The sequence below is a fragment of the Pituophis catenifer genome, unplaced genomic scaffold (assembly GCF_029215685.1).
Source record: "Pituophis catenifer annectens isolate HBS135680 unplaced genomic scaffold, rPitCat1.0.hap2 SCAF_6, whole genome shotgun sequence".
NCBI classification, from domain to species: Eukaryota; Metazoa; Chordata; class Lepidosauria; order Squamata; family Colubridae; genus Pituophis; species Pituophis catenifer.
The window spans coordinates 15,023,858-15,038,292 of NW_027256886.1; the positions used below are offsets into that span (position 1 = coordinate 15,023,858).

Sequence of the window (14,435 nt, forward strand, 5' to 3'; positions counted from 1 at the left end):
TCCTAACAACCTAGCCATTCAGAAGCATGCAAATGTGAGTAGATAAATAAGTACTACTTCAGTGGCAAGGTAACAGCACTCCATCACATCTTGCTGGCCACTTGACCACGGAAATGTCTTTGAACAGCACTGCCTCAGTAACCTTGAAACAGAGATGAGCAACTCCCTCTAAAGTTGGCAACAACTAGCAGAATAAAGTCCGCAAGGATCCTTTATCTTTTTTTACAGATATAAGTAGGGCCAGCTAAATATATTCAGGTAAGAACTCATTTACACAACCCACTAGAGAAACGGGTTTTCAAGGTACATTTAGCAACTAGATGCTGGAGTGTTGCTGCTATATTGATTCCTTTAAAAAACCAAAACACCAGCAGGAAGGATTATATACATATATATCTTACATGGCATCAGTTTTTTCCTTTCCTTTTTTGTAATAGTTGGAAGCCGTTTATTTGGCCTTTTTCCAAAAAGGTGTTTACAATAAATTGTGTAAATATGGATTTTGAAGGCTGCAGATAACAGCAGCGGGTGACTGATAAATGAATGCAAATTGGATAATACATTAAGATTGAAATTGATCTGCTTATATGGATTTCAGTATTTTTCCAGTCTTTTCTTAGCAGTATGTTTTAAAAAGTGGATTTACATTATGGTTGCCACTTTGGGTTGTGATCAGCATGGAAGGTAGAGAAACATATCCAATTTAGTACCCAAGGCTGGAATATTTTAATACTAGTTTCTTGGAGAACATCTTTTATACCTTGAATAAATGAATATCAGTTGGTTGGTTAGCAGAAGAATATTGTTCTGAGATGAAGACAAGGATGGTATCAGATCTCTCCTTGTAACGTGGTCACTTACTATGTCAAGAAGATAATGAAAATAATATCAATTTGCAAATGCCTTCTGTGGCTAAGACTGATAAACTAGTTGGAAAGCATTCCAGAAGCTTTGTTCGGTATGCTTTTCTTACCTTCTTTAAAACTGTAATGTTAGAATTGCATCCGAACACACAGTTGTTAGTTTGCAAGAAATCTGTCAGAATTCCAAAATTCAGCCCTACAATTAGTAAAATCCTCAAGGACCCATTGTTAAGGTTTGTCATTTGATGGGAACATCAGAAATGTCCCTTTATTTTTGACCGCCTCTGTTCTGCGATATGGTATCCTTTTTAAAGTGTGCACAAGCTATTTTTTCTTTAAACTGTGCTTCATTTAGAAGACAAAGCAATGTAACTGTCCTGTTACTGGGATAGCAATAGCAATAGGAATTAGACTTATATACTGCTTTACTGTGCTTTACGACCCTCTCTAAGCGGTTTACAGAGTCAGCATATTTCCCCCAACAATTTGGGTCCTCATTTTACCCACCTCGGAAGGATGGAAGGCTGAGTCAACCTTGAGCCTGGTGGGATTTGAACTGCCAAATTGCAGTCATCTGACAGTCAGCAGAACTAGCCTGCAGTACTACACTCTAACCACTGCACCACTGTGGCTCCTCAGGATTTTATTTCTTGGTTCTTAATTTTTCATCCCTCCATCCCTTTCATTCTGTGTCCTACTTATTTTGTTGTAATAATAAGTTATCCTTCTCTCAGAGTCACAATAGAGACAATTTATGAATTGAACAAAACTAAAGAAATAAATGGGCAGTTCAGATGTTACCAGTCCCATTGTGTTACATAAACACTTTAAAGTTAATTCAGGATTTAACTACGGAATCTCAAGAATGGATTCCCCCCCCCTCCAGTTGCTGGGCAGCCAGCTGCTTGGATCCTACTCTCTAGAGAACATAGAGCTGAGAGTTGAGTTGAGGCTCTGTTGACTACAGGAGGGCAAGATACTCGTCTGCCTAAGCCTTTTGATTGCAGCCAAAACTCACTGAAGATTTTCTTTTTCTTTCTCAGAGTAGATGCTCAGAAATGCAACTGCATTTATAATTTATTAATATGTGAAGGCACAGGCATTTCTGGGAAAATCATATCTGCAGTCTGTACAGCTTGACAGCTGTTGCAAGAACACAGAATTTCCAATTTGATTTCCATTATGCATGTGTCACTCAATTGATTGGTGAAAGAGAGAGGGGGAGGGGGGAGAGAGAGGGAACAAAATAAAAGAGAAAAGAAAAGAATTGTTGATATGACTCAATATTATTCACTGTGGAATAAAACCTACAGAATCCGTTAGCACGCTGGCGCTGTAATAAAAGCAGAAGCCATTGTGAAAAGGACGGTGACTTGCTTGTCTCAATTAGCGCAGTTTATTCACGTCAGGATTGTTGCCATAGATCATTAGGACAGCCCAGCTTTACTGTCCTAAATGAATGGATCCTAAGCTATTGCAAAATGTTTTTTTGATGGATTATGGTAAGAGACGAGGAGCTGAGTGTAGGACATTGGCAAGCTTGCCTGGGGCACATGAAAACCTTGGAGACTGCTGTCGGTTGAGAGGATGAAATATGTATATTCGTACACTCTTCATTTGGAACAAGAATGGCCACTGTGTTCTTTTTGTAATGACAATATTTATCGGGAAGGATAATCCACTGACTACTATGGAGTTGTATTTGGAAAGTTTCTACGCTGCCCTTCAAAACAGATATTCAAATATATATTCAGATATTATCAAATATATATTATCAAATAATATATTCAGATATTCACGCATCTTGAGAGCTATAGTGTTTTATGCCTGGAAGTCTGTGATTCTTCCTCAAGAAACTTAAAATCAAGAAGCTGAATACAATCACATAAGAAATTATTGGGATTTGTGTGTGGATATGTACAGGTAGTCTTCAACGTATGACCACAATTGAGCCCAGAATTTATGTTACCAGTGGTGAAATTCAAAAATTTTCCCTACCGGTTCTGTGGGTGTGGCTTGGTTTTTTTTTTTTGGGGGGGGGGGGGGGTCATGTGACTGGGTGGGCGTGGCCAACTTTTTTAAAAAAATAAAGCATTTTTTAACTAAAAGTTTTTTAAAAGTTCCGATGATCAGCTGTGCCCGTGATCGTGGGAAACTTTTTTTAAAAAACTTTTTAAAAGCATTTTTTTTACTACTGGTTCAGTTGAATAGGTAGTAAAAAATGCTTTAAAAAAGTAAAAAAAAAAAAGGTTCCAACGATCCCGCAGCACAGCTGATTGTCCCAGCAGATCATTGGAATCATTTTTTTAAAACTTTTTTAAACCATTTTTTTTACTACCGGTTTGGGGCGAACCAGTAGCATGTTTTACTACTGGTTCAGGCGAACTGGCCCAAACCGGTAGCATTTCATCCCTGTATGTTGCTAAGTGAGAAATTTATTTATTAAGTGAGCTTTGCCCCATTTGATGACTTTTCTTGCCACATTTGTTAAGTTAATTACTGCAGTTGTTAAATCAGTAACATGGTTGTTAAGTCTGGCTTCCTAATTGTTTTTGCTTGTCAGCAAGTTGCAAAAGGCGATCACATGACCCTGGGATTCTGCAACTGTGCTAAATATGAACCAGCTGTCAAGCATCTGAATATAAATCATGTGACTATGGGGATGCTGCAGTGGTCATAAGTGTGAAAAATGGTCCTAAGTCACTTTTTTCAATGCTGTTGTAACTTTGAATGATCACTAAATGAAGTTTAGTAAGTTGAGGACCACTTGTGTTTATTTCTATTTACATTGCTGCCTATCTCACTGAGGCAACTGTGTTGGCAGGCAGACTGACTGAAGCAACCTCATAGGCTTTCCTAGTTGTTGATATTTATTTAATTATATACAGATTTATATAATGCTTACTTCTGTAGACTCAGAATGGTCTACAAATACCAACAGGACATAATTTACCAAAAATAAAAATTAGCTTTAAAGGCAACCCCACCTAGAGTGCTTTGCAGTAATCTAGCTACAAGGTGAGGAGGGCATCATTCATTGTTACCAGGGTCTTCTCTGATAAGCCTCTACCGTGTTTTCCCGAAAATAAGCCTGGGTCTTTTATTAATTTTTGCTCCAAAAGTCACATTAGAGCTTATATTCTGGTAAGATCTTATTTTTTTGGAAAATACGATACTAAATGCATCCATTTGGCTGACAATCTTAACTGGGGCTTATTTGGGGGGAAGGGCTTATATTATAAGCATCCTGAAAAATCATTTTCCGGTTGGGTCTTATTTTTGGGGGAACAGGGTGGTCGACATCCAACTCAAAATTAACCTCTAGCTAAAAATAGAATCACTACCACACAGATTCTCAACTCCCAGTTTTCATCAGTGGTCCAGAAGTATACAAGGTGAACGTAATGAAGTAGTAGAACCCAGAAGAGCATACTTCAAGATCCTGACATCCACTGGAAAGATCAGTGATATTCCTAGGTGTTCTGCCCAAGCTATGGACCCCAAAGAACTCAGCACACACAAAGTCTGTACAAAACTTAATTTACTAAAATAACTCAGTCTTTTACAAACAAAGACTGTTAATAAACTTTCTTAACAGCCTACAAGAAATCAAAGATAAAGTAATCACAATCTTACTATGGTTGGCAGAAAGCCCAGAAACAGTTTGCAGAGAATCCAGACGCGAAGGAGAGTGAACTAAAGTTGTTCCCTGCAAATTGCTTCAGTCGGCGTTCCTCCTTAAATAGGCTAAGGGAGTGGCCAATTAGCCCCAAGCCTTACTCTCAAGGAGACCTTCTCCTGAGGAGCCACTCCTGGCTTTTGGCAGCTCTGCATGCCCGTGCATCGAAAAGAGCCTCCTCCTCTTCATCCTCTTCACTTAAGGGAGCTTCTGGAGGTTCTGAAGGCCCTGGCTGAATCATCGCCTCTGGCACCACATCTTCTCCAGCCTCCTCATTGTCTGACTCGAGTGCCAGCTGCACAGGCTGCTGGCTCAGCACCACACCAGCCTCCTTGCTGTCAGAATCAGTTACAATTTGCACAGGCCACTGACGGGCCACAATACTAGGCCTGAAATCCAATTGAAAAGGATCTAGAAAGTCATTAGGACCCAAAGTCATTGAAGCCCCATTACCTTCTGCCCAAAATCTCTCCAAATGAAAGGATGGAGTTAGTTCAGACGGAGACCACATATGCTTACATATTTGGGCTGTTCAACTTTTTTTTTTTTTTTAATTTGATTTATATGCCGCCCTTCTCCGGAGACTCAGGGCGGCTTACAATGCGTTAAGCAATAGCCTTCATACTTTTGTATATTTATACAAAGTCAGCTTATTGCCCCCACAAACTGGGTCCTCATTTTACCTACCTTAGAAAGGATGGAAGGCTGAGTCAACCTTGAGCCTGGTGAGATTCAAACTTACAGTAATTGCAGACAGCTGGTGTTAATCACAATGCTATTAGTCTGCTGAGCCACCAGGCCCAACTTCAAACCAAATCTTAACACATACAGTTCACCATGCCATAGCTACGGTGATATTAGTGATCCCACTTTAAAAATGACAGGCTAATACGGATTTAGAATAGGTGGCTCTAGTTGATGCAAAATGATTTAAAAAAAAAATAAGCAGACTTCGGAAATATGAATAAACTCAACGGTTGACTAATCTGAAACTGTTGTTAAGCAGTCCTAAGGGACACTGCCATATCAGAATGCTGTTGCTTTGCTTGTGAAAAAAGCAATCAATCTGCTATTTTTTGAGGGTGGGGGAGAACAAGACAGGGACTATATTTCAAACATCTGCAGGACAAAACTTGGATCCTTTATATACAAGGCCGTGTGGTGTTCTCCTGGCATTTGCTTCCTCTTCCAGGTAGAAAAGTCCACATTGTCCATAATTTAACTTGTGACACATGAGAGGACAGTGTGTGTGTGTGTGTGTGTGTGTGTGTGTGTGTGTGTGTGTGTGTGTGAATGAAATTATTCTCCTCCACTCATGCTGGATGTGTAATACACAAAAACACTACATCCTTTTCTTTCCCCTGCCTATCTATATATATAATATGTAGATTCTTAAATATGCTCAAACATTTTGATATTGGCAACTTCTCCTACCTCCTCAATGCTCTACCTTTTCCAGCATAAGTGGGGGAGAATAATTTCATTCACTCACACACACACACACACACACACACACACACACACACACACGTACACATGATACTCTCATGCATCACAAGTTAGTGATGGACAGTGTGGACTTTGCTTGAACCATCCCACCCCAAAAAAGAAAAGACAAGTCTGACTATGATGAAAGGATGGAAGCCACATGGCTATTCCCTCCCCCCCCAATCATAAAGTAGTCAGAGTAGATATTATTTAATTTGTTTTGTCTTTAAATCAGGCATGTCCAACCTTTTGGCTTGCCTGGGCTGCATTGAGTGAAGAGGAATTGTTTTGGGCTGCGTATAAAATATATAATACAATTAACCTATATATAAACGCACGTAATAATCTTAAAAGATTACCATCTTGTGGGCTGCATGTGCTTTAAATGCGCCAGCTATGCTGATGGAGGATTGTAGTAATTAATTTCTACTGTCTTTGGAAAACACTAAAAGCAGGAAGGCTGGTGAGAGTCATCAGTTGGAGTCCATCCAGCATCTGAAATCTACAGAGGAGATTAAAAGGGGAGTCAGCCTTCTATTGCCAGAAAAATAAGGAAAGTTGTTTAGAAGAAAGTTTCAGGGTAGATATTAAAAAAAAAAAAAAAAGGCATCCAAGCTTTAATTATTCTTGGCTGGCTCACTTGCTTAAACTCAGAGTTTTGTGAGTTATGGCCCTCCAGAGGCTGAAGGGTGCTTGAATGCAATGATAATTTTTTGTTTTAAAAGCCGAGAACGGGTTTTGTTTGACTCTGTGTAAAATATGGCTCCAATTTAATGCAATACGACAGTGAAGATACATTTGCTGGCAGTTCTGTCATTGCGTAGTGAAGTGAGAAATTTGGTTTGTCAGCAATGGTGGCTAATTCATTGGTGATGAGAGTACAGATGAATTTTAATCTGATGTTGTATATCAGGTTTTTCCACTTGGAAATGCTGTAAGTGTATTCAACTAGTTTCGATATTTCTGAGCCAATTTATAGCCAATGTTCTTAGATAACTACTGAACATGATACATACTATACATCTTTAAAAGGTAAAGGTTCCCCTTGCACATATGTGCTAGTCGTTCCTGACTCTAGTGGGGGGGGGTGCCCATCTCTGTTTCAAAGCTGAAGACCCAGCGCTGTCTGAAGACGTCTCTGTGGTCATGTGGCCGGCATAACTAAACGCCAAAGGCACACGGAACGCTGTTACCTTCCCACCAAATGTGGTCCCTATTTTTCTACTTGCATTTTTTACGTGCTTTTGAACTGCTAGGTTGGCAGAAGCTGGGACAAGTAAAGGGAGCTCACCTTGTTACATGGCACTAGGGGTTCGAACCGCTGGGCTGCCGACCTTTCGATCGACAAACTCAGCGTCTTAGTCACTGAGCCACCACATCCATTTGTACATCTTTAGGATCAGGCTAATAGGAGTATGTGTGTGTGTTTTAACTAAAGCTCTATGATCCTGTGAGAGATTGTGGCAAGGCTGGAAAAATAATGAAAGAAATCTTCAAGAGATAGAAGGCAGGTTTATCATAGCTAGGTTATGTTATAAATGGCAACTCAGCTCAGGTGGGCGGGAACCTGCGAAGAAGCATTTCAGATTGCTAAAAGGGACTTTACCTTTATAAATCACTTCGCAACTTGTAAGTTGTGTGGACTTCAACTCCCAGAATTCTACAGCCTGTATTTTTTTCTTACTGTGTTCAACAGCGGATTTTGTTTTTTTTTTTTAATATCCCAGATTGGGAATAGAAGTCTAATTATTTCTTGATTCCTTCATCTTGCCCAGCTGGATGGGGCTCGCTTGACAGACACACAAGTGTGACGTGATGTAAAAGACATCTGCAGATTGGAGATTGATATCACTCCCTGTGTTCTCACACCACCAAGGGACATCTGGGCTTTCTTTGGAACTGTGGGGCAGAGAGTTTCCCATTGGTGGGAAGTTCCTCTTCCTCCTCCATTTTCAAAGTTCACAAGAATAGGCATCCAATGTTGTGTAGGCCAGTACTACTTCATTATAAAGCAATAGAATCTTGTAAGTCTGAATGTACATCCCCCTCTCACCCATTGTTTTCATGAGAACTAAGGTAAGATTGGACAAGATCTTTACTCAGGTTACATCCCTGCCGTGGACTCCTTAGTCCACTTTTATCTGATCATTGTCTTGGTAGGGGCGTTTTCTAATGGTCATTTCTTCTGCCCTCTATATCCTCACTTCCAGTAATCATATCACTTACACCAGGGGTGTCAAACTCGCAGCCCATGGACCAGATGTGTCACATGCTGGCCACGCCCACCCCTGGTTTAGCGAAGGGGAAAAAAGTCACCAAGTCATGTGATGACAACGTGACGCTGCAAGTTTGACACCCCTGACTTACGCCTTTGCCTCATCCTAGTTTCTCCCATTTAACTTACAGTGTCTGAATTTCCCAAGCCTTGGAAACAGTCATAAAACAAGATATGAATCATTATTGTTGTTATGAACCACCAGATTTACTATTGGAAAACTATATCTTTGTTTGGATCAATAGTATTTACCTCAACTGAATTTATATCAGTTGAGAAAGCAGCACAAAAATAAATTCTTCAGTTAAGAACTGTTTATTCGAATGCAGTCTCTCTCTCTCTCTCTCTCTCTCTCTCTCTCTCTCTCTCTCTCTCTCTCTCTCTCTCCCTCCCTCTCCCTCTCCCTCTCCCTCTCCCTCTCCCTCTCTCTCTCTCTCTCTCTCTTTATATATATATATATATATCTATCTAAAGAAGATGTTCCTGATGCTCTCTCTAGTCACGCTTGATTTATGTATATTACAAAATGCTAGTAGTGCTTATTTCTGAGAAATTGATGCCCTAAACACAATTTTTTAAATGTGATATTTGTTTAGAGATGACAGAAATTTGAAAGCAAGATACTTTAGTCATCTGTTTTCTCATCCCTTTCTTTCGAAGTCTTTTAGACTTTCATTATTTCTTACCTTATTATAGTTATATACTGAATCACTGCCATAAAAGGTATTCTTTGTATAATGGAAATGTAGATTCTTAGGCTCTAAATGCCTTTAGAGCTGAAGCCTTTACATCAGGGATGTCAAACTCGATTTCATTGAGGGCCGGATCAGGGTTGTGTTTGACCTCAGGGGCTGGGGGCGGCATGGCAGGGTGGGTGTAGCCAGCTCAACGTCACTTGTGTCGGGAGTGGCTTGAGCGCTTTGCCAGCAAAAACGGGCTCCCGAGCTCCATTTTCTGCTGCAACAGACTTCTGCAACTCTCTGCCAGTGAAAACAGAGCTCAGGAGCACCACCCACGGCTCTCGCAGGCTCTGTTTCCACCGCGGGCAACGTCCTGCAACCCTCTTCCAGCAAAAAAGGAGCCCGGGAGGGCCACACATGGCCCTCCAAACCTATAGTGTCCCTGGCAGAGGCCGCTGGCCGGTCCTTTGCTGTTTCCAGGGCCGCCCTGCGGGTGAGATCTAAGCACCCCGTGGGCCAGATCCGGCCCCCAAGCGTTGATTTGACACTCCTGCTTTACATGCTATGAATATGCTTGCCATTGCCTCCATCTTAGGGCTGAGACAGAGTGACTGGCCCAAGGTCATCCAGTTGGTTTTGTGCTTAAAGTGGGACTAGAATTCTTGGTTTGTAGCCTGGTACATTAACGGCCACACCAAACTGGCTCTTTGTAGAATATACTACAGCTGCAATAGTAAACTGTGTAATTTGGAGACGTAATTCTGTGACCAGCTTCCAAATTCATGGAATCTTTGGTATTTTGAGAATTTGGCTTTCCTTGGTGGAAAATTTGGGATGGAATTTTTAATTGTAGCTTAGGATTTATTTATTTTTTACTTATGAGTGTAATAGCCTATGTGCCATTTTATTAATACAGACGAGGGTCATGAAAGATGACAAAGATTAACTGGTAAACAAAGATTAATTGGAGCAGTATTATTGCCTTTAAGCTTTGCTTATAGGATTTCCGGAAGCATCTCTGGCCTTTGATGGAAATAGGCTACTTGACAGATGTTCCTTGTTTATCTCATCCAACAAAGTCCTTCTTATTCTTTACACATAGATTCATTTCTACACAGGTACTCTTCTTGTTAGAAGAAGCAACAATAGTTCAGTAACAGAATACCTGGTATTTTATGTGAAGTTTCAGGTTTAGATTTCAGCACTCTCTGAATAAGACTGGAAAATAACTGTGCCTCAAATTTGTTTGTTCAATTTCTATAGCCACTTTATATAATAAGGATATATAATAAAGCTATTTAAAAAGCAGTAAATGTGCAGGTGCATGTTTGATGGACTCAGCAGATAGTGGTAAAGACTGCAGTTGAGTTGAAAATGTGTCTTAATTAATAAAAGATGGAGCCTGAGGCCGAAAAGAAAAAAGAAAGAAAGAAAGAAATATCTAAGAGTGATGAAAACATTACATGAGTGACCCTGTGCTCCCTGCTAAAGAGCCATTTCATTCCTCACCCCAATCTTCCACTTCCTCTCTCCAGTGGAAGGTCTCATATGGGCCAATGTGACAAAAATCTATTAATCATAGTGTTTGGCAGAGAATTTCTCCTACTTTTTCTGCCTTGCAGAGAATATGATCTGAAAAGGGAAGAATATTTTAGAGAAATCGGTGGGACGGAGGTAGCACTTCTGCACTCATTTCATGATAAGAGTGACATCATAACAGCGTTGGAAGGGACTTTGGAGGTCTTCTAACCCTTGCTCAAGCAGGAACCCTATACCAGGGCTGTCAAACTCGATTTCATTGAGGGACGTATCAGGGTTGTGTTTGACCTCAGGGAGGGCGGGAGTGGTGGTGGCCAGGGTGGGCATGGCCAGCTTGACTTCACTTGTGTCGGGGGCGCCTGTGGCGGCCTGAGTGTTCTGCCAGCTTAGGAGCACTGCAAAATCCCCACGGGCTCCCGAGCTCCATTTTCAGCTGCAACGGCCTCCTGCAACCCTCTGCCAGTGAAAATGGAGCTTGGGAGGGCCACACACAGCCCTTCCGAGCTCCGTTTTCACTGGCAGAGGCACCACGGGCTGGTTCTTCACTGTTTCCAGGGCAGCCTCGCGGGACAGATCAGCCCCCGGGCCTTGACACCTGCCCTATACCAGCCTATATCATACAAATGGTTGTCCAATCTCTTCTTAAAAACCTCCAGTGTTGGAGCACCCACAATTTCTGAAGGCAAGCTGTTCTGCTGGTTAACTGTCCTCACTGTTAGGAAGTTTCTCCTTAGTTCTAGTTTGGTTCTCTCCTTGATTAGTTTCCATCCATTGCTTCTTGGTCCTGCTTGCAGATGCTTTGGAGCAATAGTCACCAACTGGTGGTCCATGGAAAATTTTGGTGGTCCGCAGAAAAATATTGTACTAAATCAGGGGTCTTCAAACTATGGCCCCTGGGCTGGATATGTGCAATGAATGGTTGTGTTGCTGCAGAGAGTCTCCCCCTTTGGGGTCTTTTTGTTGGAGGGGGGACAGAAATTCCAACTTGGGGTCTGCTTCAGCCTCCTGGTGCGGGGCGTTGGGCAAAGGCTGGAAGGAAGCGCCACTGGTGGCAAAGAGCTGGAGGACCTTGTTCCAGTGGGACTGCATCATGTCCTGGAAGTGGCTGACCATCTCAGCCCACTGAGCCTCAAGGTGCCGGTACCTGGCCTTGCACTCCCGCAGGTCTTCCCTCTGCTTGGAAAGCCTATTCTCGTAGTCCTCAGTGAGGTGCTTCTGCTGAGCCCCCTTCTCAGCCAGATCCAATTTGAACTGAGCTGTTTTGCCAACTCTTTCTCGTGGTGGCTGCTTAGCTCCAACAACTGCTTCCTGTTGGGGCCCTAAGGAGCCTAGCGGGCAGGTGAGGAGTGGCTGGGAGGGAAGGGGTGAGTAGAGGCCAGGGAGACACCCCTCGATGTGAGTGACATAAAGTTGGCCACACCCACCCATTCACCTAGCCATGCCCACCCAGCCGGTCATTAGACAGATCGTATTAGTGGTCCATGGGGTTTAAAATTATGAAGTTAGTGGTCCCTGAGGTCCGAAAGGTTGGTGACTCCTGTTTTGGAGAACAGATTGCCCCCCCTCTTCTTTGTGGCAACCCCTTGAGTATGGTATCCAATATGTGTGCGTGTGAAAGTGTTGATTCTTGCCCCAGGTATAGAGAAGTTAGATGTTCTTGAAGGTCTGTTACAACATGCCTTTTGTCTTATTCCATTCCTACCACCTGCCTATGTACTTATGTACACTCTTCGCACACTACATCTAAAACTGTCTTCATAATTTCCTTCTCTGGTGACCTTCAGTGTTCACTTACGGACGTGGGTTGTGACTGTATCTTATGATCTCCAGGAAGGCAAAACCCAGAAATGGCTGCCGCTGTCATTGCGGAGTCTGTTACGGTTGTCGTATTGTCATATGAGTGCTTTGATGCACCAGTAAATTAATGACAAAACCACCCACATTAGTCTTCCTGATTGCTTAGCAGGAAAAGCGTAGATGCTAAAACTACTTCCATCAGAATGAATAACTGACATTTGGCTATCTGCACAGATTGGCTGACTGGAATGGGATGTATTTGCATATTTCATGTGTTCACTGTTTTGACTCAGTGACCCTTTTTGGATAATTAAATATTATGAATGCTCCTTTGTGTTTGTTTCCACTCCCTGCAAAGGGGATACTTAAAAATATAAGGTCGGTAGAATTTTTTTTATACTTTGCTACAACAGTCATTTTATGATCAGGATTGTTACACGTTCTCAACATTTGAAATGTGTCCCGGAGCCAAAATGTTTGCCTGCCTCTGAAATCTGTTAAATATATGTCTTCATAGATAATCAAGCTAATGAAGTGATCCTGTTGACTTCTAACTTTGCACTACTTACCTTAAAGGGATGAAGCAATCAAGCGGGAATAAATTATATTTAGAGATAAGGCCTGTCCAATTTATGAGAATTGATGACTTTGAAGCTTTGTTGATAAATTATTGGCCCTGATGTGCAACTGTGAAATCTAACTGACTTATTTGTTTGATTTGTTCTAGGGCCGTCATGTTAAAACCGGGCAACTCGCAGCTATTAAAGTCATGGATGTCACTGGGGTAATGTATTCTTATCTCACTTTCTAAATTATGAATGTGCATGATTAAAGTGCAAGGCAATTCACTCAAGAATTTGAAAGCATCCAGAAATTATTTAAATGTTGATTTGGTTTCCATTGGCTCGAGTTGCAACAATACACATGGAGAATTGCCAATAATCACAGCATTTTTTTTTCTAAACTACCAGTTCATTTCATATAAAGGCCAACATCAAGACATTTAGTGTCTTCAGGGGAAAAAAATCTCATTAACAAAGGACAGCTAATGTCATTTGGTGATTGTTTTTAAAAATATTTTTCTTGCTGTTCAACATACAATATGTATTGCCTATGTGCTTTGATAAGCAAGGAGAGACCTGCACAAGGTATAACAGTAATTACTATTTAATCATTTATTTGCTTCGTTATCTGGAAAACAATGAAGATTGCTTCTCCATACACTATTTTGGCAACTCTTTGTGGTGTTGGATGCAAAAAAAAAAAAAGTACTGTAAACAGCTGAAATTTCTCAAGAAAACCAAATTTCATAAAATTTCATATAGCTAATCACAAATAGCCCTTCAAAATTTCACGCCCTGCTTGTGAACAAGGAAGTTGGATGGACAATTACTGCATGTTTGTTTTAGAGAATATTCTCCAAAGGTTCCTTAAAGGAACAGCTCTCTTCAGTAACAATAGTTGTGTCACTATTCAAGAAGCAGAGCATGAAAGCTTTCCTTGGGATATAATTAACACATGAGTCAGGGAGGCTACGGACCTCTGGAGCAATGACTGTACATTGAAAAATGGGATATGCACACCTATTCTTTGGACACCTAAACACAAAATATATGGAGATCACACTCCATTCATGAAATGTTCTCTGAAATTATCTTCCCTTTCGGAACACTTTATAAAATGCTCTGTTTTATGCAATTTGAATGATAACTAATAGGAAAACAAAACAGAACTTATACGCCTGATATCAATTTTAGCACTTTTGAAATATCACAAGAACACAAGTGTGAACATTGGTATTGAGAGAACATGTTTGATTTAGGCCACTAACCATAAATATATTTAACAGTGAAACAGTGAAATATTTTTTGTTATAGACATTTCCATTAATTTGGAAGATGTGTGTATCGGTAGGAGTAGATGCCAATTGCTGACTCAGGCCTTACACCTGAGATCCATTTTTATCAACAAAGAAAATTGTCCAATGCGTTCAGCAGTGGGTTTCCAATATTCTTACCACCAGTTCGCCCTGCGTGCCTTCCCGATGCACCCAGTGTTGTCATCCAGGCCCACGTAGTTAATATTAAATGCAAAACAGTTCCAAAAAACAAACA

At 41.0% G+C, this 14,435-nt stretch overlaps 1 protein-coding gene across 3 annotated transcripts in view; it reads left to right on the top strand.

Moving 5' to 3' along the window:
• The window catches only part of TNIK (TRAF2 and NCK interacting kinase), a 273,951-nt gene that overhangs the window by 100,041 nt on the left and 159,475 nt on the right, over positions 1-14,435 (top strand). For all 3 annotated transcript variants that reach the window (XM_070945925.1, XM_070945923.1, XM_070945924.1), the window contains exon 2: positions 13,049-13,105. In XM_070945925.1, the coding sequence (XP_070802026.1) occupies positions 13,091-13,105 (15 nt within the window). In that variant the 5' untranslated portion in view covers positions 13,049-13,090. The remainder of the gene's footprint in view (positions 1-13,048; positions 13,106-14,435) is intronic.